At 43.1% G+C, this 27,315-nt stretch overlaps 1 protein-coding gene across 1 annotated transcript in view; it reads left to right on the plus strand.

The window, feature by feature from the left end:
* The window catches only part of OMA1 (OMA1 zinc metallopeptidase), a 46,843-nt gene extending 26,688 nt beyond the window's left edge, over positions 1-20,155 (plus strand). Inside the window, exons 8-10 of the mRNA XM_040407351.1 lie at positions 11,967-12,116; positions 18,393-18,622; positions 19,489-20,155. Coding sequence (XP_040263285.1) covers positions 11,967-12,116; positions 18,393-18,584 — 342 coding nt within the window. The 3' untranslated portion in view covers positions 18,585-18,622; positions 19,489-20,155. The remainder of the gene's footprint in view (positions 1-11,966; positions 12,117-18,392; positions 18,623-19,488) is intronic.
* The last annotated feature ends 7,160 nt before the right edge of the window (positions 20,156-27,315 follow it).

Here is a 27,315-nt window from a genome sequence, read left to right on the forward strand (position 1 = left end):
GGGCCAAGACTTTCTTTTCAAGCCAGGAAGGGGAGCTATTACTAGCAAAGTTCACTACGCATAACTTAGTATCTCTCTTAAAGTCTGCTAAGTGGAAAAAGGGAGCTGACTTGATTTCGGGGCGATCCATTATTAAATCCCATTGCAAACTACCATCTGGGAGAAGGACATCCCGCAGGGACAAACCAGCGAGCCTTGACCAAATCCCGGAGGGGTTTGACACAGAAGGATGAATATAGCTCTGTAACAATTTAAGAGGCATACAGGGGTTAGGGAAGTTAAACTGCTGGGATTTGACCATTTTAGACCATTCTACTAGCATTCCTTTCCAAACCTGGGAAGAGGCGTAGTGATTGGCTGAAAAGGGCCTAACACCCCATAGAGTGAGCTGATCTTGGCTGGTGAGTAGCACAGATTCGAGCCGTGAGCAAAGAGAGTTAGATTTGTGGGTCAGGGCAGATATACATCTACATAACTGAACAGCAGTATAATATGACTTTACATCAGGCATCCCAAAGCCTCCAAACTTCTTGTCCCTTGTAAGGACAGAGTAGGCAATGCGTGGAGACTTACCATTCCAGAGGAAGCGCGTGAACACTCGGCGGACTTCTGAGAAGTATGAGTTTGGCAGCCATATGGGAATGGCTTGCAGCAAATAAAGAAATTTGGGGAGAATGAAAGTTTTCAGATAGTTTTTCCTCCCTATCCACGAAACAAAAGGGAGTTTCAGATTCTGTAGGTGAGTGCGAACCTCTTGCAGGAGTGGAGCATAGTTAAGGGAGGCTAGGTCTTGAATATTGGCCGAAACACGTGTTCCTAAAAATGTAATGTCTCTGGAGGCCCAGGTAAATGGGGTGGCACGTTTTAGACTATTGACTACAGATTGGGGACATGAAATATTAAGTGCCATGGATTTCCCATAATTTATTTTAAAATTGGATACAAATCCAAAATCCTCAAAAGTATTCAACAACTTGGGCAAGGCCTCTGCAGGGTTGGAGGTCATGACTAAAAGGTCATCTGCGAATGCTGCAGTAACATGGGTTTGCGAGCCAATCTGAAGGCCTTTGATAGCAGGATCTGACCTAATTTTACACAAAAGGGTCTCCATGACCAGTACAAACAGTGCCGGGGAGAGGGGGCACCCTTGTCTTGTCCCGTTTGTGATGCGAAATGGTGGGGACAATGCTCCATTGACTTTGACCATGGCAGAGGGGGCCGAATAAAGGGTGTTAACAGCGCTAATAAACTGGTCCGGGAGGCCAAACTTCGACAGGGTCCGCGACATAAAGAGCCAGCTGACCCTGTCGAAGGCTTTTTCCGCATCCGTACTCACCAGGACTAAAGGCTTAGAGGATCTCTTGGCCCAATTCACAAGATGTAGAAGCCGCACCGTATTCTCCGACCCCTGTCTGCCATGGACAAAACCTACTTGTTCCTCATGTACAATGTCAGGGAGGACATCCTGAAGCCTGGTAGCCAGAATTTTCGCCCACCACTTCACATCATTATTGAGTAAGGATATTGGCCTATAGTTACTGCAGCATGTTGGGTCTTTGTTTTCCTTATGGAGGACAGTGATGTGCGCCAATAAGGAATGAGGAGCAAGAGACCCCCCTGTCAGAAGGTAGTTGCACAAGTTCCTGAAACGTGGGATTAACACATCCTGAAAGGATTTATAGTATGCAATGGAAAATCCATCCGGTCCGGGGCTTTTGCCCGATGGGATAGACATAAGGACCTTGCGCACCTCCGAGTCTGAAATAGGCTTAGTCAGGAGGGAAGTTTTTAATGGGGATACAGAGGGAAGATCCAGAGACTGCAAGAATTTGTCAGTAGCCTCGGATAAATCTCCTGGTGTAGTCCCATTAGGGGGTGGCAAATTATATAAGGCCTCATAGAAGGCACAAAATGCTTTAGCAACATCTGGAGTGGACTTATGTATTTTGCCCTTGGAGTCTTTAATAGAGGAAACAAAGGAGTCAGAAAACTGCTTCTTGGCAATTGCCGACATCAGTCTGTTTCCTCTATCCCCATGTGCATAGGCCTTAAATCGGGAACGAAGTACCAGCTTTGCTGAGGTGACATTCAATAGATTTTTTAGTTTTGTTCTGGCTTCAGTTAGTTCTGCTAGGATGCTTATAGCCTGAGATTCCTTATGGGAGGATTCTAAACGGGTTATGTTCGCCAATAAGGCGTCCAGGGCTAGTGTCCTTTGTTTTTTCAAAAAAGCTCCCAAAGCTATAAGTTCCCCCCTGAGGACCACCTTATGGGATTCCCATAATATAGAAGGAGAAGGAGGCGACTCTGGGGTGTCATTAAGCGTGAAAAATTCAGATATTGAGGCCTTAATTTTATCTGCATGTCTGGGGTCTAGAATCAGGGTATCATTGAGACGCCACAAGCGCTCCCTTCTCTGTGGTCCAAACAGGGAAAAATTAACAATGACAGGGGCATGGTCGGACAATGTTATATTACCTATCCGGGCTCCAGAGACATTACGCACGTGAGAACTCGACAGGAAAATGTAATCCAATCTGTGGAAAGACAGTTTAGCATGTGAATAAAAAGTATAATCTCGGCCATTGGGGTTTAGGGCCCGCCAGACATCTAATACTTTAAGTTTCCTCAGGGAAATTTTTAATCTTCTCAGGAGCCTGTAAGATACTGAAGGTCTGCCCGCCGAGGTGTCCACCGCTGGCTCCAGGGCAACATTAAAGTCGCCCCCCAAAACTAGTAAGCCCTCAGAGAAGGAGGACAACGCATTAAGGGTCTGAACGAGCCATGGTACTTGGCCTTTATTGGGAGCGTATAAGTTAGCAAAGGTCACTGGAGATTCGCCCAGTAAACCCTTTACAAAGATGTACCTGCCCTCAGGGTCCGCTGAGATAGCTGAGTGCTTAAAGGGGAGGCATTTATGCACAGCTATACTAACCCCTCTACTGGTGGAATCATGAGTACTGTGAAACCACTGGACAAATTTCTTGGGGGGAAGTTTAGGAACTTTGCCTGTTCTAAAATGGGTCTCTTGCAAAAAGGCCACAGAGACCTTATCTTTCAGAAGGAGAGATAGAGTTTGAGACCTTTTACATGGCTCGTTCAGCCCGTGCGCGTTTAGTGAGGCGACTATTATAGAAGACATTTCTGCATACTTTCAGGTGAGTAAATGCATAGTACATCCATGGAAGTATGGAAGAGCACACATATGATATGAGCAGGAGAAGGGAAAAAAGGTAGGGGAAGTACAAAAGAACAAAAAATGAGTAAGAGAACATTAAACATGTCAAGTTGACAAGTGAGTAACTCAGACTATATACCCGTCCGAGGAGGGTTAGGCACTCTACCTATCACCAGCCAAGACAGGATTGGACTGGCGAGGGGGCAAGTAAAGCACCTGTGGTCTAAACAAAAGAGACCAAAAACAGAAAAAGTGTCCAGCATCTTAATCCGTCCGGTCATCACCCTGCAATGAGGAACGAAGTGTAATACTCTAGAGGTAGTATCCTTTAGCGACATAGACAAGGTGCAAAAACATTCAAATATGACACAATAATAAGCCCAATTAAAAGGTAGGCCATAAAAATAAAACCGTAAAAATGCTGAAAACATAGAAAATGTAAAGAGGCTAAGTCTGCCTTTAGAACCTGTATATCGTAGAGGTGAGCAACAGTCATCTCCAATTCTGGGAGGTAGAAATATCAGCAAGGAATGCTTCTAAGTGCTTCTAATCAGGTGGGATCTCTGTCAATCCTGCTGCGGCCCGAGCGATCCGACTTGCCTGTAGACGCCGTCTGCCATGCGGATACGCGAGGTGGTGTGGGAAGAGCGCCATCTTGGTCAGCTGGCAGCCATGAGGGAATTTCCACCGGAGGAACGTCCAGAGACCGCCAGACAGAATCCAGGTCTGCAGGTGAACGCACGGTGAGTAGCTTGCCATTTCTGGAAATTGCCAACCCAAAGGGGTATAGCCAGCGGAATGGGGTCGAGGTTTTCCTTAGGATTTCCAGGAGAGGTCTGAGGAGACGTCTTTTGGTCAGAGTGGATGGCGCAATGTCCTGAAACATCTGAATCGGGGTATTTTCATACTCCAACACTTCCATCTCTCGTTGCCTTTTTAGGAGGGCTGCGGTGTCTACATAGCTCAGTAGGCCGCAAATTACGTCACGTGGTGGCTCTTGTGGTTTAGGCCTAGGGCGCAGCGCCCTGTGTATGCGCTCCACCACGATCCCCTCCGCTCTGTCTGGCCCAAGCATTTTGGAGAACAGCTCACGCGCCACAGTCGGTAAGGCCTCCGTCGCAATCGACTCAGGTAGGCCGCGTATGCGTATGTTGCGCCGGCGACTCCGGTTCTCCTGGTCTTCTAGTTTCAGGAAGGCCTCATTCAGTAGGGCTTTGTGGGATGCCAATACTTCTGATGCTTTGCCTTGATAGGCTATAATGGCGTCCTGCGTACCCTCTAGCGTGACCACTCTCTGGCCTAGGTGCTTCATATCGTCTTTGATGTCCGCCAGATCTTGTTTAAGAGGTGTAAGGGCCGATTCAAGGACCCGGCGGAGGGTCCGTTCTGATAAAGGCGAATCTCTGGGCCTCCTGTCTGAAACATCAGAGCCGCTACCCGCATCAGATAGCTCTCCTGCGTCAGAGTCCTGGGCAATAGACGCCGCCATATTGGCGCCTTTCTGCGCGGCAGCTCTCGGTGCTTTTCGTAGGAACTTCTCCATCTCAGGCTGTCTGGAGCGCAGTGGGGTAGACTCTGAGCTTCCTCTGTTCTTTTCTTTGCCAGGTTTCCCCATAATCAGGTAAAATATAGGCTTTTATAGGGTAAATGAGCCGGAATGCTGGAGGAGCTCAAGCTCGTGCTGCCATTCAGCAGCGTGGCTCAGCTCCGCCCCCCTATAGTAGTTATATTCTTGTACATAGGAGCAGTATTATAGTAGTTATATTCTTGTACATAGGAGCAGTATTATAGTAGTTATATTCTTGTACATAGGAGCAGTATTATAGTAGTTATATTCTTGTACATAGGAGCAGTATTATAGTAGTTATATTCTTGTACATAGGAGCAGTATTATAGTAGTTATATTCTTGTACATAGGAGCAGTATTATAGTAGTTATATTCCTGTACATAGGAGCAGTATTATAGCAGTTATATTCTTGTACATAGCAGCAGTATTATAGTAGTTATATTCTTGTACATAGGAGCAGTAGTATAGTAGTTATATTCTTGTACATAGGAGCAGTATTATAGTAGTTATATTCTTGTACAGAGGAGGCAGTATTATAGTAGATATATTCTTGTATATAGGAGCAGTATTATAGTAGTTATATTCTTGTACATAGGAGCAGTATTATAGTAGTTATATTCTTGTACATAGGAGCAGTATTATAGTAGTTATATTCTTGTACATAGGAGCAGTATTATAGCAGTTATATTCTTGTACATAGGAGCAGTATTATAGTAGTTATATTCTTGTACATAGGAGGCAGTATTATAGTAGATATATTCTTGTATATAGGAGCAGTATTATAGCAGTTATATTCTTGTACATAGGAGCAGTATTATAGTAGTTATATTATTGTACATAGGAGCAGTATTATAGTAGTTATATTCTTGTACATAGGAGCAGTATTATAGTAGTTATATTCTTGTACATAGCAGTATTATAGTAGTTATATTCTTGTACATAGGAGCAGTATTATAGTAGTTATATTCTTGTACATAGGAGGCAGTATTATAGTAGTTATATTCTTGTACATAGGAGCAGTATTATAGTAGTTATATTCTTGTACATAGGAGGCAGTATTATAGTAGTTATATTCCTGTACATAGGAGGCAGTATTATAGTAGTTATATTCTTGTACATAGGAGCAGTATTATAGTAGTTATATTCTTGTACATAGGAGGCAGTATTATAGTAGTTATATTCCTGTACATAGGAGGCAGTATTATAGTCGTTATATTCTTGTACATAGGAGCAGTATTATAGTAGTTATATTCTTGTACATAGGAGCAGTAATATAGTAGTTATATTCTTGTACATAGGAGCAGTATTATAGTAGTTATATTCTTGTATATAGGAGCAGTATTATAGTAGTTATATTCTTGTACATAGGAGCAGTATTATAGTAGTTATATTCTTGTACATAGGAGCAGTATTATAGTAGTTATATTCTTGTATATAGGAGCAGTATTATAGTAGTTATATTCTTGTACATAGGAGCAGTATTATAGTAGTTATATTCTTGTACATAGGAGCAGTATTATGATTATTATATTTGTGCTATTAGAACTTGTAAGATGTCAGGAGTTGGAATACAATTGTTAGAAATGAACATTTTGTGGATAAAGATGTGACTCGTAGAGGTTAGATGCTTTTATGTAAAGAAAAAAATAGAAAAAATAACCCCTTGCGATGTTGTCTGTAGATGGGACACATGACGGAGGCCGGCGGCAGCGCTCGGCTCTTTGCAGTGAATTACACGCCTGTACATAGTGAGTTGCAGAGCCTGCATGATAATTTGTTAGCTCGACAGCTCGTCTGACTGGGATGATGATGTACAAACTGCTGCGGAGTAACCTTCTTTGTCTGGAAGCTTGTACACATGCAAATATCTCCTCCAGTTTGAATAACAGATTTCATTCCCACGAGCTTCCTCCCCGTGTTATCTTCTCATGCACTGCATGCTTGGAAGTCAGCCTCGGAAATGTCAAGTCGAGAGGTGGCCGAGTACAGGATTCACATTTATGGCGACGCTTTGATGTAATCTCAGCCACTAGATGCTGTTCTCTGAAAGAAAAGCAATGAACAGTCACAGAAACCCTGTAGAATAGTTAGTATCTTTTATATTGTAGAATTTACTATCAGGTGCCGCCATCTAGTGGCCATAATTTAAATGAAACCTATAATACACCCCCTGTCCTGACAGCTTTTAAAATTTTAGGCTACTGTCACACTGGCGTTTCTGGGTCCACTTGTGAGATCTGTTTCAGGGCTCTCACAAGCGTCCCAAAACGGATCAGTTAAGCCCCAATGCATTCTGAATGGATAAGGATCCGTTCAGAATGCATCAATTTGGCTGCGTTTGGTCTCTGTTGCGTTTTTTAGACGGTCACTAAAACGCAGCTTGCAGCGTTTTGCTGACCGTCTGACAATGTGGAGCCAAACGGATCCGTCTTGACTTACAATGTAAGTCAATGGGGACGGATCAGTTTTTCACTGACACAATATGGTGCAATTGAAAACTGATCCGTCTTCCATTGACTTTCAATGTAGGTCAAGACCGATCCGTTTTGACTTAGACTTTTTTTGAATGAATAATGCATACAAGCGTTTGCATTATTGGTGCGGATCCGTCTGTGAAGATACAAGATGGATCCGCACCAAACGCAAGTGTGAAAGTAGCCTAACCCTCCTCTGATACAATGTATCAGCCTGGAGTCCAGACTGTATCTCCCAGAAGATCGTCTATGATCGATACATGCACATTAGATAAATGTCCACCGAACGCCTGATTAAGGTGGGAACAGGCCATTATAGCGTACATATGGGGCCCTTCCCCAATGGCAAAGGTTGGAGAAGTAAGGATTGGACAATTCAATTTCAACATGTCCAATATGACTCTGCTTGATGTGTTTGGCAGTGCCCTTCCCGCCTCTGCCCTATAAGGAAATAGGCACATTCGGACGAGCATGCATGTTTATGTGGGCTTGAGAGAGGTAGCTGTTTGTCCTGTACAGTTTTTTTTCCTATTCAGCAAGCAGAGATTTTGAAACTAGAAATTGTAAGGTTCCAGAACCTCGAAAGGTTAAGCTGTTATATAAAGGATTTTTACATTAGTTCAGGTTTTTCTGACTATTGTTTATTTTCGATAATGGTTGTCGGCAATATTGGTGGCTGTGTAATCTGTATGTAGTGAGCTCCCTCTTGTGGTGGCTGTATAATCTGTATGTAGTGAGCTCCCTCTAGTGGTGGCTGTATAATCTGTATGTAGTGAGCTCCCTCTAGTGGTGGCTGTATAATCTGTATGCAGTGAGCTCCCTCTAGTGGTGTCTGTATAATCTGTATGTAGTGAGCTCCCTCTAGCGGTGGCTGTATAATCTGTATGTAGTAAGCTCCCTCTAGTGGTGGCTGTATAATCTGTATGCAGTGAGCTCCCTCTAGTGGTGTCTGTATAATCTGTCTGTAGTGAGCTCCCTCTAGTGGTGGCTGTATAATCTGTATGTAGTGAGCTCCCTCTAGTGGTGGCTGTATAATCTGTATGTAGTGAGCTCCCTCTAGTGGTGGCTGTATAATCTGTATGTAGTGAGCTCCCTCTAGTGGTGACTGTATAATCTGTATGTAGTGAGCTCCCCTAGTGGTGGCTGTATAATCTGTATGTAGTGAGCTCCCCCTAGTGGTGGCTATATAATCTGTATGTAGTGAGCTCCCTCTAGTGGTGACTGTGTAATCTGTATGTAGTGAGCTCCCTCTAGTGGTGACTGTATAATCTGTATGTAGTGAGCTCCCTCTAGTGGTGGCTGTATAATCTGTATGCAGTAATCTCCTGAGCTCCCTCTTGTGGTGGCTGTATAATCTGTATGTAGTGAGCTTCCTCTAGTGGTGGCTGTATAATCTGTATGTAGTGAGCTCCCTCTAGTGGTGACTGTGTAATCTGTATGTAGTGAGCTCCCTCTAGTGGTGACTGTATAATCTGTATGTAGTGAGCTCCCTCTAGTGGTGGCTGTATAATCTGTATGTAGTGAGCTCCCTCTAGTGGTGGCTGTATAATCTGTATGTAGTGAGCTCCCTCTAGTGGTGGCTGTATAATCTGTATGTAGTGAGCTCCCCTAGTGGTGGCTGTATAATCTGTATGTAGTGAGCTCCCCCTAGTGGTGGCTATATAATCTGTATGTAGTGAGCTCCCTCTAGTGGTGACTGTGTAATCTGTATGTAGTGAGCTCCCTCTAGTGGTGACTGTATAATCTGTATGTAGTGAGCTCCCTCTAGTGGTGGCTGTATAATCTGTATGTAGTGAGCTCCCTCTAGTGGTGGCTGTATAATCTGTATGTAGTGAGCTCCCTCTAGTGGTGGCTGTATAATCTGTATGTAGTGAGCTCCCTCTAGTGGTGGCTGTATAATCTGTATGTAGTGAGCTCCCTCTAGTGGTGGCTGTATAATCTGTATGTAGTGAGCTCCCTCTAGTGGTGGCTGTATAATCTGTATGTAGTGAGCTCCCTCTAGTGGTGGCTGTATAATCTGTATGTAGTGAGCTCCCTCTAGTGGAGGCAGTATAATCTGTATGTAGTGAGCTCCCTCTAGTGGTGGGTACAAGTAGCAAGAATTGTATAATGTAGGGCTATCTCTATGCAGAGGATTTCGAGCTCTGTTTCAGGAAAAAGTTAATCAGAACAGAGTTTTTATCATGTATCACATTTTCTGTGCAACTTTAGCATGATTCTTGCTGAGTCACCACGCATTTTGTGATCATCTCCTTAAAATCCCCTCTACTCCTTTTATTTGGTCACCCCGTAGTCTGAAAACCGTTAGAACGTTTAATACGTTTTTTTAGTTTTGTTTATAATATTTTACATGGCAAACAGGGAAAAAAATATATATATATTTTTGCTGTTGTTGACGGATCTTCTTTTGGTTTAGAAAGAAATGTGAGGTTGTATCTGGAAGCCATGAATAAGCTGCTGTTGACGGATCTGTTATACAAATAAATGTGGGTTTGTACCTGGAAACTCGGACCGCGCTGCTGTTAATGGAGCTGTTATTATTAGTGTCTGAATAATGTGGGCTCATACCTAGTAACTATGAACACGCTGCTTTTGAAGGATCTATTAGTGTAGAAAGAGAATTGTGGGTTCCCATCTGGTGGCCGTGAAGAAGCTGCTGCTGACGGATCTTGTAATATCCTGTGGCTTCTGTTTAGTTCTGGGTTCTGCTGCTTGTTGACTGTTTCTGGGAACAGATAAAACCACTAATGAGGATTAGGGCCACTTCACACCTGGTCTTTTCTGTACCTCAGACGGGCTCATTCTTGCATAAAAAAAGTGTCAAAAAAGCGCTCAGCGGCGCGTACGTTTTCCGCTATGCATGTGACTAATGCACAAATACTTCGTGTACCGGGTTCATCCGTTGTGGTGTGCTTACCTCGTGCCAGTTTTTGGTGGATTCATTGGCGTATTACACCGACTGCACGCCAACCACGAGGTGTGAACTGAGGCGAAATGACAAACGCGGGAATATTGTTTATTAAAGGCAGAGTTTCACCTTCCAGGACAGTTATCACAAGGGTTAAAAAGTAACAAGGCGTTCGTTCTCCTTTGATAATTGACTAAAGAATTACTCTAAGAGATCCTAATGTTTCTTACTGGCAAATGCAACATTTCTTACCGTGCATCCTGGTCCACGAATATAATGCCAGAATTACAGTAAAGACTGACATTTTCATGATAGGCAGCGATGAAATGATTTTTATGTCTGCAAAAAATGGCTGAATTGTTGAAAAGTGACCACCACTGTCATGAGGATGAAATGTGCAGTTATTACCTCCCTTCCCCCCCATTCCTGTTTGCAGCTGCATTATCGAGCAGAGGAGAAAATGACCACCCAAATATGAAATCTGTGCTTGGAAAGGAGGCTGGGAGTAGTAGTCCAGCCCATACACTCTTGATTCTTGGCCGGGTGCTTTAGAAACCTCTGGGGGACGAGGCGGTCGTCTGCACATCTCAGAAGTCGCCCTCGCAGTCCCCGGCTTCAAGCTGCTTAGCATCTCTCGGCTTCCTTCTTCCTGCGCCGTCTGAACGCCGCCGATCTGTACATGACCTACTTCAAATCAGTCACGTCTTTTTCCCCCTTTTCTAGGCAGATTTTAGATGCTCGATTAATTTAACTTTTTTTTTTTTTTTTTTTTACGTTTATCCTCATTTTGGTGGATTTTCAGATTATTGCGCTTCTTTCGTTAATTTTATTCATTGGGAGAATGCATTGAATTTAAATTTCATTTTAATTTAATGTAATATGCCAATACTTTTTTATTTTCCCTACTGCTTTGCCTCCTTACGTGTCAGTCTTTACTCTCATTTTGGCATTCTGTACATGAACCAGGAAGCTCGGGAAGAACATTATTCTTGATTTTTCTTTTGTTATTTGTATTTTCAATGGACATTTGAGGAATAAATATAATAAAATGAAGCCTTGTGACTGCAGACCCAGGAGGTATGTGGGGGGGGGGGGGGGTAGGTAATGTACCTTTTTTAAATCATTAAGTTCCTTGGAAAGTTGGGTGATAGTTGTCACCTGTTCTCCCAGTGTCCTGGTTGGCCGGCTGTGCGGTGCTTAAGGGGTGTACACCTATGTGCTCTTATCACTGCATTTCCAGGAAAGCAGGGCGACAAGATAATATTTAAAGGGATATCCCCATTTTTTATTTTGCCATGAAATGTGATCACTTTATGATTAGTAGGGTCCAACCTCTGGGATCCCCACGAACTCTGAGAATGATTCGACCTCTGCAGAGATTCAACGCTGTGGCCCTTCACAGTTTTTCCAATCACTGAGTGGCCCCTGCTTACCACAATGCAAGGAGCTGCAGCCCCGTTCGCATGAATGGGGAAGGTGCCCCATAATTGTCAGGATTGTGGGAGTCCCAGAGGTCAGAACGCCCCACAGTCATAAAAAGTGCAATCACATTATAAAATGGGAATACCCCTTTAATTAAGAAACTCTTGTTGTCCTTATTCTAGATACAATTGTACCGAAGCCTCCGCTGTGAGATGTATTAGATGTATTAGGTCTGTACAGGTTTTTAGCCTCTGGATGAAGAATGTTTCCATTCACTGACTGTAAGCCGAGATCTTACAAATAGTGAGGAATTGTAAAACAAACGTTGCAGCAATCGTTATTATACTCTGATTATTTTGCCGTCTTGCTGGATACAATGTAATAATTCTGTTCTATCTCTGCCCCCCCTTCCCCAGGCCTGCGTCGATGTGAGAGCCAGCTCCGTCTTCTGGAAACAGATGGAAGTCATCGACGCCATAGCAGGGCTGCCCCGCGTCCCGGAATGGCTCTCCACCCATCCATCCCACGAGAACCGAGCGGAGCATCTGGACAGACTCATCCCCAAGGTCGGTGGTTGCTTCACTAAATGCATTGGGCAGTATATAGGGGGCGCTAATGAGCTCTTTTATCTGAGAGGGAGTTTGACCCTGCAGACGGAACCTCTACACTACATGAATCGGTGCAGCGCCGCTGTCCACTCTGTGGCTGTATGTGGTCTTGCAGGTCAGGCACAGCTCCTGCCGAATCGTACGTTCATGGCCTATTAATGCCAAAGCCTGGGATCACCAGAGCTGCTTTTAATACCCTTTTTTTAAATAAAAATATCCATGTATTTATTTTTTGTGAATATGAAGTTTTATTCTGCCAGATTCTGCTCCTACAAGTGCACTGGAGGCGGAGCTTCACTGTGACCTGCTCTCTGCATTGAGCTGCTTTACAGCCCCTCCCCTCTGCTCTGAGTGACAGCTGTAGCATCCAACCAGGAGACAACTGCAGCTGTCACTCAGATCAAAGGGGAGGGGCTGTGAAGATCGCAATGCAGAGAGCGGATCACAGTGACTTGCGGGAGCAGAATCTGGCAGAATAAAACTTCATATTCACACTACACGATGATACAAGCTCCACAAAATATATAATTGTCCTGCTGTCCCCGGCCCCTACTGAGTGCGGTCAGCAGTTTAACACGATCAAAACAGCTGACAGAGTCTGATTAAGGGGATTCTGCTGCTGGAGCTTCCAGCAAGTCACAAGTGTAAAGCCTCATTCACACGTCAGTGTTTCACGGACAGCACACGTCCCTATTCATTTTAATGTGTGTATTCACTCATTAGGCCTATTGCACACGACCGTATGGCTTTTTCAGTGTTTTGCGATCTGTTTTTCACGGATCCGTTGTTCCGTTTTTTGTTTCCGTTGTGTTTCCGTTTCTGTTCCGTTTTTCCGTTCCGTTTTTCCGTATGGCATATACAGTATACAGTAATTACATAGATAAAATTGGGCTGGGCATAACATTTTCAATAGATGGTTCAGCAAAAAACGGAACGGAAACGGAAGACATACGGATGCATTTCCGTATGTGTTCCGTTTTTTTGCGGACCCATTGACTTGAATGGAGCCACGGACTGTGATTTGCGGGCAATAATAGGACATGTTCTATGTTAAAACGGAACGGAAAAACGGAAATACGGAAACGGAATGCATACGGAGTACATTCCGTTTTTTTTGCGGACCCATTGAAATGAATGGTTCCGTATACGGACCGCAAAAAACGTCCAGTAAACGGAAAAAAAAAAACGTCCGTGTGCAATAGGCCTTAGTGTTTTAGCACGGTCCGTGGGTCCGTTTTTTTTAGCACGGATGCACGCTCTATTTTGTCCGTGTTCACGGATCCATCGCGCCCATTATAGTCTATGGGTCTGTGAAAACCACGGATGCCATCCATGTTGCATCCGTGTTTCACGGATCATTAAGAAGAGATTCTTTGAATATTATTTTTCAGCTGTTCAGTGTCAGTGAAACACGGACAGCAAAAAACGGACACACGGACTCAACACGGATCCTTCACGGATGCAACACTGACCACCTGCTCGCGGATTTGAGCACGGACATGTGAATGAGGCTTAACACAGGAAACTGAGACGTGGGGGTCTGTATAGCTGTATAGAGGTAATATGTTACCCGCAGCCATCCTGCTAAGGCGGTTCAGCAGTGTGAAGACTCTGCAAACAGCTCCCTGTATCTCAGCTACCTGAACTGGAGTGTGACATGAGGGGGTTTTGAGTTGCTGCCTGATAAATCTGCCTATGAGACAGAGCTCAGATGTTTTCTAAAATCTTGCATAGATCTGCTGTTTTATTTTCACCAGTCACCTCCAGAGCTGCATTCATAATTCTTTTAAATGCTTCTTGGCGGATAGACCTGTTCTGACAGGCAGACCGCTATATCCTGCGTGACGCTAACTGCGCTATACCTCCCCATCAGCACCTGCACAGCAGAATATGTTAGCAATTAGACTGCAGCTCTGGGTGTGACTGGAGTATAAATATACATTTTTGTTACAGGTCTTTCCCTTCTTTCAAAACCTCTGCTTGCTCCAGTGCAGTGCATTCTGGGAGACTGCTATATAGTGCCAGATGTAAATGCTACACCTCCAGTATGTTCTGTTCAGACACTGAACCAGCAGGGGGCAGCAGTGATAACCTAGTTGATCAAGCCTGAGCGCTAACTGAAAGCTAGCAGAATTTATGCAGCAGCTTTGGATGTGACTGGAGTACGAATATGATATTTTGTATATTTTTTTTACCTTCTTTTACATAGTAACATAGTACATAAGGCCGAAAAATGACATTTGTCCATCCAGTTCGGCCTGTTTAAAGTCTCTGCTTGCTGTCAGTGAATGGGAATATGACTTTTACAATTCCCTATACTTTTGCTGCGTGTAGGTAACGACTGTGATTGTATTTTCCATGTCTTTGCTTTATTATCAGTAGTTTATTTTTATTTATTTTTTTCTCTGCGCAGCCTTATAATAAACCCGCCATTGCGACGCTGCTGCGAGCGGTCGTCCTCATGGCTGAGCCGGTAATGTCTGCAAATGCAGATATAATTGGATGTACATGTGGATCCGCTTCAGTTGGTCCATACCCCAGTGACGCAGGCGCATGGTAATCACTTCCCTTGCAGATGCCGGTAATCTCTGCGGCGGCACACTGTCACGCTTCTTCCACTCTGCTACATTAAATGCACAGGAGCGTTCACGCTTCACTTACATGAAAAGGCTGAGGGTCGGAAATTTCAATGCCGGATATTATATGATTCATCCTTAATGGAGGCAGATCCTGGCTGCTTGATAATGGCCTTGGTCTCAGGCCCCTCCCCCTTATGGAGGCTCCTCCCCTCAGTCTATGGGGGGGGGGGGGGCTGGAAACCCATACAGACCTAATACTTCTTCCCCCAACTGTTTGTTACAATGTATCAGTCTAGATAGTCACCTGGTGAACTGGATGCACCAGCAGAAATCTGTGCTATTCTGATATTTTGCTACGATGTATCAGTGCAGGTAATATGTTATCCGTCTGGGGGTCCAGGCTGGTTAGATCCCAAAAGATTGTCTAGACTGGATCCAATTGTAACAACCAGTCAGCTGTGACACACATTCACTTTGTGTACAAGATGTAACCACAGATGTGCACTCACTGATACATTGTAGCAAAACTGACTTGACGTTGAAACCAGTTCTTGTTCTTCACCTTCCTTATTTGTTTTGTAATTCTTCACCATTTCCATCTGTGCTTGCTGTTTTTCATACATCACGAGGCAGAAGATAAACACTTTCCCACTTCTGAAGTTTTGCTACAGTTGAAGCCAGTCTAAAAACGGCAGCGACACAACTCTTTGCCCTGTCCGGCGATTTAGTAACCATTAGTACTAGCACTAGCAGGGCCCCAGATGTGACCATTGATATGTATGTGAATAAGCATCCACTGGTCACAATGTACAGACGCTTATCTCCCCTCTGTATAACTAGCACACAGGGACCATCAGAGTTGTCATAGGGGCGCAGTATCCGGCCGCATCTCATACAGCAGGACATTTACCGGACGGGTGAAGGAGCAGATTCCCGGACAGATGTGACGGCTTTATACTGTGTAATGTGGCGTGTCATATTTTGTTACAATGTTACCGTAACCCACCGCCCTTCCCCCACGTCTGCTGCTGTCTGGAGGGCACTTAGTGGTAAACTGTATGTTTAGGATGACACGGGAGCCTCCGGGGATCACAAATTGGGAATATTACGGTACATTTGTGTCTAATCCCGAGGACGGCCGCTCACGTTTTACGGCTCGCTTTATGTGTTTTCCTGATTAACGCTCGCAATGTTTATTAAACGCCATTAATATCCTTTTATAACCGCCCGGGCGTCTCTGCCGCTTGGTCGGTGGCTGCAACCAAGCGACAGAACATTGAAGGACGTTTTGTGTTGTCCTACGACCGGAATGATTTCACAGTTCATTTCTTCTTGGAAATCTCCCATCGTTGATGCATCTGTCACATGAACATAGATTGCAGTGTGTATAATGTAGAGGGGATGCCTCACTCTTATTGACATGTAAAAAGTACAATATTAAATATTTCATATTAATTGATTTGCAATTATACTCCAGTCACATCCAGAGCTGCGCTCAGAATTCTGCAGATCACAGGACGTTACTTCCTCCTTCAGTGTCTGTACAAAGTCTTCCTACAGTGCGCTGGCTGCCAAACCCTTTCCCCCTATTGACGTGTGAATGGAGAAGAGGATGTCATCCTCTGATTGAAGTGTGTATGGAGCAGAGGTCATCATCACACCTGTTTGCAGTGTGCTGTACAGATTTGCATATTATTATGACCCCATTTGGGGGGGGGGGGGGGGGTCCGCGTTGATCAGGTCTCGGTCTTTCTTGGCTGCAGGGTAAATGGCTGGGACTAAGTTCCGGCACCGGACATCCATGCAGAGCTTATTCTACTGCACCCATAACACATATATACACTGCTCAAAAAAATAAAGGGAACACAAAAATAACACATCCTAGATCTGAGTTAATTAAATATTCTTCTGAAATACTTTGTTCTTTACATAGTTGAATGTGCCGACAACAAATTCACACAAAAATTAAAAAATGGAAATCAAATTTTTCAACCCATGGAGGTCTGGATTTGCAGTCAAACTCAAAATTAAAGTGGAAAAACACACTAAAGGCTGATCCAACTTTGATGTAATGTCCTTAAAACAAGTCAAAATGAGGCTCAGTAGTGTGTGTGGCCTCCACGTGCCTGTATGACCTCCCTACAACGCCTGTGTATGCTCCTGATGAGGTGGCGGACGGTCCCAGACCTGGACTAAGCATCTGCCAACTCCTGGACAGTCTGTGGTGCAACGTGACGTTGGTGGATAGAGCGAGACATGATGTCCCAGATGTGCTCAATTGGATTCAGGTCTGGGGAACGGGCGGGCCAGTCCATAGCATCAATGCCTTCGTCTTGCAGGAACTGCTGACACACTCCAGCCACATGAGGTCTAGCATTGTCTTGCATTAGGAGGAACCCAGGGCCAACCGCACCAGCATATGGTCTCACAAGGGGTCTGAGGATCTCATCTCGGTACCTAATGGCAGTCAGGCTACCTCTGGCGAGCACCTGGAGGGCTGAGCGGCCCTCCAAAGAAATGCCACCCCACACCATTACTGACCCAATGCCAAACCGGTCATGCTGGAGGATGTTGCAGGCAGCAGAACGTTCTCCACGGCGTCTCCAGACTCTGTCACGTCTGTCACATGTGCTCAGTGTGAACCTGCTTCATCTGTGAAGAGCACAGGGCGCCAGTGGCGAATTTGCCAATCTTGGTGTTCTCTGGCAAATGCCAAACGTCCTGCACGGTGTTGGGCTGTAAGCAGAACCCCCACCTGTGGACGTCGGACCCTCATATCACCCTCATGGAGTCTGTTTCTGACCGTTTGAGCAGACACATGCACATTTGTGGCCTGCTGAGGTCATTTTGCAGGGCTCTGGCAGTGCTCCTCCTGTTCCTCCTTGCACAAAGGCAGAGGTAGCGGTCCTGCTGCTGGGTTGTTGCCCTCCTACGGCCTCCTCCACGTCTCCTGATGTACTGGCCTGTCTCTTGGTAGCGCCTCCATGCTCTGGACACTACGCTGACAGACACAGCAAACCTTCTTGCCACAGCTCGCATTGATGTGCCATCCTGGATAAGCTGCACTACCTGAGCCCCTTGTGTGGGTTGTAGACTCCGTCTCATGCTACCACTAGAGTGAAAGCACCGCCAGCATTCAAAAGTGACCAAAACATCAGCCAGGAAGCATAGGAACTGAGAAGTGGTCTGTGGTCACCACCTGCAGAACCACTCCTTTATTGGGGGTGTCTTGCTAATTGCCTATAATTTCCACCTGTTGTCTATCCCATTTGCACAACAGCATGTGAAATTGATTGTCACTCAGTGTTGCTTCCTAAGTGGACAGTTTGATTTCACAGAAGTGTGATTGACTTGGAGTTACATTGTGTTGTTTAAGTGTTCCCTTTATTTTTTTGAGCAGTGTATATAGACAGCTTTTAATGGGTTGAGTGATGCTCCAGCCACATCCAGAGCTGCGTTCAGAATACTGCTGATTACTTGTTAGCTCCCCCTCCCTTTCTCCGCAAGGTCAAGAGTCTGCTGTAGTGCATTGTCGAAGGTGTAGAGTTTCCACTATGAATGTGAATACAGCTCTGGTCGTGACTGGAGTATAGGACCATCAGCAATTTTCTTGTTTTTATATAGTTTTAATTGCCGTTTTATTTTTATTTTGCAGGCCATAAAGCTGAGAGAGTCCTGTAACTGCCCAGATCTTCCTTCCATTGACCCCAGAGTCATTTTTGAGATGTCGGCGAAGGAGCTACTGAAGAACCACAGAGACTCTCAAGACAAAGTTATAAGCGGCCCCAGTGAACTTCTCCAGGTGGAGGACAGAGTCGCAGTCACGGCTGCAGTCATAGGAGCTTAGCGGAGTGTTTAGTATGGGATGTATGATGCACCTTTAGACCCCTTTCACAGGGGCGAGTATTCCGCGCGGATGTGATGTGTGAGGTGAACATATTGCACCCGCACTGAATCCGGACCCATTCATTTCTATGGGGCTGTTCACATGAGCGGTGATTTTCACGCATCACTTGTGCGTTGCGTGAAAATCGCAGCATGCTCTATATAGTGCGGATGCGGTGGGATTTTCACGCACGGTTGCTAGGAGACGATCGGGATGGAGACCTGATCATTATTATTTCCCCTTATAACATGGTTATAAGGGAAAATAATAGCATTCTGAATACAGAAAAATACCAAAAAATACCCAAAAAATATTATAATTTAACTCGCCTTAGTCCACTTGATCGCGCTGCCGGCATCTCCTTCTATCTCCTTCTTTGCTGATTTTAGGAACAGGACCTGTGGTGACGTCACTCCGGTCGTCACATGGTCCATCACCATGGTAAAAGATCATGTGATGGATCATGTGATGACCGAAGTAACGTCACCACAGGTCCTGTTCCTACAATCAGCAAAGGAGACAGAAGGAGATGCCGGGCTTCGCGATCAAGTGGACTAAGGTGAGTTAAATTTTTTTATTTTTTTTTAACCCCTCCAGCGCTATTGTACTATGCATTCTGTATTCAGAATGCTATTATTTTCCCTTATAACCATGTTATAAGGGGAAATAATACAATCTACACAACACCTAACCCAAACCTGAACTTCTGTGAAGAAGTTCGGGTTTGGGTAGCAAACATGTGCGATTTTTCTCACGCGAGTGCAAAACGCATTACAATGTTTAGCACTCGCGCGGAAAAATCGCGCATGTTTTCGCAACGCACCCGCACATTTTCCCGCAACGCCCGTGTGAAAGAGGCCTTAGAGTGGACCGATCCTTAGTATTATTATTGTTTTTTTGTTTTGTTTTGTTTTTTGGGAGCTCCAAATCCACTGCCATTCAGTTATATGATCAAATTATGTCTGCCCCCAACCACCACTAGGGGGAGCTCCCTGCGTACAGATTCATACAGTTCTGCAGTAAGCTCATGAGCTCCCCCTAGTGGGGGCTGCAGTCACATTTTTATCATGTAACTCTATGGAGGGAAGCAGTGTCTCCAGCTAACAGGAAAATGGACTCCTGCCCCTATAATTATACCTATTAGGTATAGTATGCACAGAATCTGTATAGAGATTTTATAGAATGTTATTGGTGGAGGACCTTAAGCAGCGTCACTGAAACTAAAGGGCTGCATCGCTCACAATAGCGCTCCCATTGGGATCTACGCCACCCGCTTCCATCCAAGAACATCTCTGAAGCCATTCAGTCTAGCAGCAGTGATGGGGTATCCGGCTCATGGACGTAACACACTCACAGGGTAGGGAGTTTTTATTTTTATTTTTTTTATAAAAAAATTTTTACCAAAAATCCTGTTGACATTTTTTTAAATAATCAGGGTTTTTAGCGGAATGTGTACGCTTTAAGGACTATTCTGTAAGGGTCCATTCACATGTCCGCAAAATGGGTCTGCATCCGTTCCGCAATTTTGCGGAACAGGTGCGGACCCATTCATTTTCAATGGGGCCGAAATGTGCTGTCCTAAAAAATACGCACTAAAATCTGCACTAAAAAAAGGACATGTCCTATTCTTGTCTGCAATTGCGGACAAGAAAAGGCATTTTCTATGAGAGTGCCGGCGATGTGCAGTCCGCAAAATGCGGAACGCACATTGCCGGTGTCTGTGTTTTGTGGATCTTCAATTTGCGCATCCGTAAAACACATACGGACCTTGTGAATGGACCCTTACAGTGATATTTTGAGGGTACGTTCGCGCTTGCGGCAGAGGATTCCGGCAGGCAGTTCCGTCGCAGGAACTGCCTGCCGGATCCGGCAATCCGGACGCAAACTGATGGCATTTGTCAGACGGATCCGGATGCGGATACGTCTGACAAATGCATTGAAATACCGGATCCGTCTCTCGGAAAAACGGATCCGGTATTAATTTTCTTTTGCATTTTTAAAGGTCTGTGCATGCGCAGACCGGAAAGCCGGATCCGTTTTGCCGGGACACTTAATGCACTAATACACTTCAATGTAAGTTAATGCCTGTGACGGAACTCAATACCGGAAAACCAAAAACGCTAGTGTGAAAATACCCTAAGTAAGACAAAAAAATCCATCCAGTTCGGTGTTTTATTTTTTTTTGAGGGGGGTTGTTTTTTTTTTTTTTTTATATAACTGTGTTCATCCAGAAGAAGAAAAAACAAAAACTGTTCTTCAGGTATCCTAAGAAGGGGCCGGTGGTCTTAAAAGGGGTTTCCAGGTTTAATTATAGGATACCTGAATCCTATTGGACAGTAATCTGTGTTTTTCCCATACCTGCACTGATACATTGTAGCAAACTATCAGGACAGGAGAAGGAATTGTGCTGATGTGTTTATCTCACAGAGGATCGTCTAGGCTGGATACAATTGCAACAAACCCTCCACAAATGTAGGCAAGAATGTTCACGTTCACTGACTGCAAGCAGGAGAACTGCAAATCTGTTGGTAGACTGGAAAACCGATTTGATCATCCTCCTGCTTGCCTGATCAGCCGATCATACACCTGGAGACCCCCCAGTCCGTCCATAGCGGGAAACTCTCGAGCGCCATTGTTTACTTTCTTCTGTCCATTTTTACAAAAAAAGAAAGTGCAATGGACAGTGGAGCCCCCCACCCCTGCAGCATCATGTGAATGCAACTTTCCCAGAGGATTTGTATACATTGTTGTTCTTTATCAGATTATAGTGATACATTGTATCTTGTTGATAAGTCTATTAACTGTTTATTGTCTGCAAGGGAGGGGGAGCTAGTACATGACCAGATTATTTAAAGTGGGGTTTTGCCTTTTATTTCATACTTTTACTCTACAGATAATATGAAATCACTTTAAAGATTAATTTCATCTCCTTCTCCTTGTCACATCGTGTCTTCTGCTCCAGTCACATCCAGAGCTGCTTTCAGAGTTCCTGTTAGTTCTCAGGTCACAGGTGCCCCTGCTTGTTCAGATCACAGTCTGTCATGGTGTATTATGGGAAATGTAGTGTTTCAGCCAAACTTTGTACTCTAGTGTGATATAGAAAAATAAGATCTCACCTTATCTGTAATGCATGGCATTGTGGGTGTGTTACATGAGTGGCGTCAACACCAGAATTCTGAGTGCGGCTCTGGATGTGACTAGAGTATGTATGATTTTCTAATAGCTTGGGTGCAGTGGTTGCCGTCTTAGTGTTTTACATTATGAAGGATGTTTTTTTTTTTTTAGAGCCTTTCATTTAAAGAGGCGGTTACCGCAGAAAGCCGTAAACTGACCTGTGAACCACACAACCTACGTAACATTTCATCTGATGCTAAATGTCAATTTTTTTTAATCTCGGTTATGATTTTGGCCACCAATCATCATAATTTTTGTTTTAACTTGCCGTGTTGTTATAGTCCTTTTTATGGTTTGTATAAACCCTCAGAGGCTGTGGGTCTCTGCCAATGGGCTCCCTAAATGGCCCCTGAAAGTGCCAGTCAGGGGCCGCACAGGCCTTTCACATGACTCCCTATGAACAGGAGGAATTAAATGAATCCATTATTTCATACCGCCTGGTGTCTAATTATTTATTCCAACCAGTTTACCTCATTTTCCTCTTTCTGGGAAAGCTGGGTTATAAATGGCATGGCCGCCATTAGCTATGACCCCCCCCCCCCCAATATCTGGATTAACCCCTTGAGGATCATCGGTATACATGTACGGTAGAAGTCATCAGTTAAAATATGTCGCCCTCACTGGCTGGGTTTCTGCTGTTTCAAACAGCAGAGACTCAGGTTTAATGTCTGCAATTGTCGATAACGCCAATCGCAGACATTTAACCCATCAGATGCAATGGCATCTGAGAGCTAAAAAACCATGAAGCGTGTCCTCCCAGGGCAGGAACACCTTCTACTTGCTGAAATTGGGGAAGTCATTCCTTTGTAGTAATAGACCTAAACCTTAACCAGGCTTCCAGGCCTATTACTGATATATTCCAATGCACGCCTGCAGGTGGCAGCACTGCTTTGGAATATACTACATTTTCTAAAAAAAATATAATAAAAAAAAAAAAATTCAAATCATCCCCTTTCCTTAAAAAAAAAAAATAATAATTATGTAAAAAACCAAACATCATAGGCATTGCCACAATCAAAAATGCCCGTACTACTAAAATATAAAAAATATTCCATTTCCGTTATCCCCTTGGTGCACCAAAAACAAGGAACGCCACAACAGAGGACCTGCTGGGTATTATGCTGGCTTTAATAGGGTTGATTCTGCTGCCAGGTGCCCTTTCAGTAATACACATTGGTGGCTTATCCTTAGGCGACCATTTATCTTTTTAATGTGTCTCATGTAGAGAAGTGCTGCTGTGCTTGGAGAGCCACTGACACCAAGTCCTGATCCCGAGGGACCACATCAACAGAACAAAGGGGACTCTGACTTTCCTACAGACTTCAAGACTCAAGGTTTTTTCAGGCACAGCACCACGCCTGTACATGTGGCAGGGTCTGGTACTGCAGCATTCTAATTGATGGAGGTTTCGTGGGTTGGACCTCTCCACGCACCGCTCCCTGATGATCTGTCCTCATGGATATTTCTAGAGAATGTACTACAAAATTGTAAATATTAATAATCCTCCCCCCCCCCCCAAAAAAAAAAATTCTACTCAGCATCCTGAATAGCGGAGCAGCTTGTCATTCTTTGCCGTCTTCTGATGTACGAGAAAACACAGAACCCCTTCTATACGGCTTTGAGGTTCAAAGGGAAACCCGAAACGCGGCAGCTGTGGCTGAACATAATCAGTCCCGTGTGTAATCCTACTGCGCCTCGTTAAAGCCGAGGATCTGATCTGACAACGCGACTGATCGATGCAAAAGCCCGATGTGTGCCGCCAATCCGCAAGCGCTGATTGTGCCGCTCTTCGGCTTTAAACGCCTGTTCCAGAAGGAGATTTCTATTTGATCAGAAAAATGGTGATTAATATTCATGAGAAGCGAAGGCTTCATGAATATTCAGGAGGATTGCGGGTAATGAATTCCGCCGTCCTGTCGTGGACCTTTATTACGTTGCAAATGCTTCGCACAAGGTTACACGTGAGGGGGAGAAGCTCGAAAAGTTCCACACCAATTACCGCGACGATCGAGGGAGGTAAAGATACAAAGTGTCTTCTGGATCTGCGGCCTGTGAGACGTCAACCGCTACATTGTATCCAGTGGAAGGAAAAAGGAAAAACATCATTTGCACAATGGACAATGGATATTACTATATTGTGTCTTATGCTCTGGTTATACTCAAAGCAGTATTCAGAATTTTCTCTCTTAGGTTACAGAATATCAAATTTTCGTGCTTCTCCCTGCTTGTTCAGCATCTGCCATGGTGTGTGGCGCATTCTGGGAATATTATATAGAATACATTCCTATTTTTCCAATAGCAAGTATTGAGGTTTTCCTCTCCTTTGATTCCATGTTCCAGTCCAGGCTGTGAGAAGTAAATCAGAAAATCTATAGCTTTTTCAGGACTCGTGAACCTTTCTGGCTGTAAGACAACTGGATGCAGCAGGAGACCTAGAACGTTAGTGTCCATCCCCGTGGAAGTGATCAGCGGGGAAGCTAACCCTTGTGTTCTCTTTAGGTTATGAGCTTGCAAGCATTTCTGCTTCATTGAATCATTCATTTCTAGGTGTACTGCCCCTTTAAGAAAAATAAAATATCAAATTATTTAAAAACATACAGTAGCAGGGGCCGTTGTGCAGTTTAAGGGGCTCCACAGAAAGCACCCCTCACCAGACCTGACTGGCCATAAGCAGAAGAGTCTGACGTCTGGGGAGATAAATGGCCGCTGAGGCGCTGGGCGCCGTCCGTGGCCACATCTTGTGCTCTGCAGCTAATTATATAAAGATTCAATGCGTGGCACCACCAGGAAGCAGATCCATCATACTTTACTGGCGCTGGAGTGTGGCAAAGGCTGACAAGCGTGCAGAGTTTACACAGGTCCAGCACTTAAATGAAAATGTTTTGGGGGATTTTTTTTTTGTGTGTTACTTTCACAGTCAGAACGGACGCCATGATTTACAATGATGGATGAAGCTGCCGGAAAGATTTCATGTGAAACGTTTACCAATGCAAAGCAAACAACGCGGCTCCCGACAGCGAAAAATCCAAACTACAGCATTATATATTATATATATACGATATTACGCATCACCGGGGAGAACCTGACACCGCACTGTAATGGAATATCACTAACCCAACCAAACACAAAGCCAGTCACATCTGTATTCTACAGGGGGCAGTGTTATAGCAGTTATATTCTTATATATAGGAGCAGTATTATAGTAGTTATATTCTTGTACATAGGAGCAGTATTATAGTAGTTATATTCCTGTACATAGGAGGCAGTATTATAGTAGTTATATTCTTGTCCATAGGAGCAGTATTATAGTAGTTATATTCTTGTACACAGGAGGCAGTATTATAGTAATTATATTCTTGTACATAGGAGCAGTATTATAGTAGTTATATTCTTGTACATAGGAGCAGTATTATAGTAGTTATATTCTTGTACATAGGAGCAGTATTATAGTAGTTATATTCTTGTACATAGCAGTATTATAGTAGTTATATTCTTGTACATAGGAGCAGTATTATAGTAGTTATATTCCTGTACATAGGAGCAGTATTATAGTAGTTATATTCTTATATATAGGAGGCAGTATTATAGTAGTTATATTCTTGTACATAGTTGCAGTATTATAGTAGTTATATTCTTGTACATAGGAGGCAATATTATAGTAGTTATATTCTTGTACATAGGAGGCAGTATTATAGTAGTTATATTCTTGTACATAGGAGCAATATTATAGTAGTTATATTCTTGTACATAGGAGCAGTATTATAGTAGTTATATTCTTATATATAGGAGGCAGTATTATAGTAGTTTTATTCTTGTACATACGAGCAGTATTATAGTAGTTATATTCTTGTACATAGGAGGCAGTATTATAGTAGTTATATTCCTGTAAATAGGAGGCAGTATTATAGTAGTTATATTCTTATATATAGGAGGCAGTATTATAGCGGTTATATTCTTGTACATAGGAGCAGTATTATAGTAGTTATATTCTTGTACATAGGAGCAGTATTATAGTAGTTATATTCTTGTACATAGGAGCAGTATTATAGTAGTTATATTCTTGTACATAGGAGCAGTATTATAGTAGTTATATTCTTGTACATAGGAGCAGTATTATAGTAGTTATATTCTTGTACATAGGAGAAGTATTACAGTAGTTATATTCCTGTACATAGGAGCAGTATTATAGTAGTTATAGTCTTATATATAGGAGGCAGTATTATAGTAGTTATAGTCTTGTACATGGGAGGCAGTATTATAGTAGTTATATTCTTAGATATAGGAGGCAGTATTATAGTAGTTATATTCTTGTACATAGGAGCAATATTATAGTAGTTATATTCTTGTACATAGTTGCAGTATTATAGTAGTTATATTCTTGTACATAGGAGGCAATATTATAGTAGTTATATTCTTGTACATAGGAGGCAGTATTATAGTAGTTATATTCTTGTACATAGGAGGCAATATTATAGTAGTTATATTCTTGTACATAGGAGGCAGTATTATAGTAGTTATATTCTTGTACATAGGAGCAATATTATAGTAGTTATATTCTTGTACATAGGAGCAGTATTATAGTAGTTATATTCTTGTACATAGGAGGCAGTATTATAGTAGTTATATTCTTGTACATAGGAGCAATATTATAGTAGTTATATTCTTGTACATAGGAGCAGTATTATAGTAGTTATATTCTTGTACATAGGAGGCAGTATTATAGTAGTTATATTCCTGTAAATAGGAGGCAGTATTATAGTAGTTATATTCTTATATATAGGAGGCAGTATTATAGCGGTTATATTCTTGTACATAGGAGCAGTATTATAGTAGTTATATTCTTGTACATAGGAGCAGTATTATAGTAGTTATATTCTTGTACATAGGAGCAGTATTATAGTAGTTATATTCTTGTACATAGGAGCAGTATTATAGTAGTTATATTCTTGTACATAGGAGCTGTATTATAGTAGTTATATTCTTGTACATAGGAGAAGTATTACAGTAGTTATATTCCTGTACATAGGAGCAGTATTATAGTAGTTATAGTCTTATATATAGGAGGCAGTATTATAGTAGTTATAGTCTTGTACATGGGAGGCAGTATTATAGTAGTTATATTCTTATATATAGGAGCAGTATTATAGTAGTTATATTCCTGTACATAGGAGGTAGTATTATAGTAGTTATATTCTTGTACATAGGAGAAGTATTATAGTAGTTATATTCTTGTACATAGGAGCAGTATTATAGTAGTTATAGTCTTATATATAGGAGGCAGTATTATAGTAGTTATAGTCTTGTACATGGGAGGCAGTATTATAGTAGTTATATTCTTATATATAGGAGCAGTATTATAGTAGTTATATTCCTGTACATAGGAGGTAGTATTATAGTAGTTATATTCTTGTACATAGGAGCAGTATTATAGTAGTTATATTCCTGTACATAGGAGCAGTATTATAGTAGTTATATTCTTGTACATAGGAGGCAGTATTATAGTAGTTATATTCTTGTA

The sequence above is a fragment of the Bufo bufo genome, chromosome 9 (assembly GCF_905171765.1).
Source record: "Bufo bufo chromosome 9, aBufBuf1.1, whole genome shotgun sequence".
Lineage (NCBI taxonomy): Eukaryota > Metazoa > Chordata > Amphibia > Anura > Bufonidae > Bufo > Bufo bufo.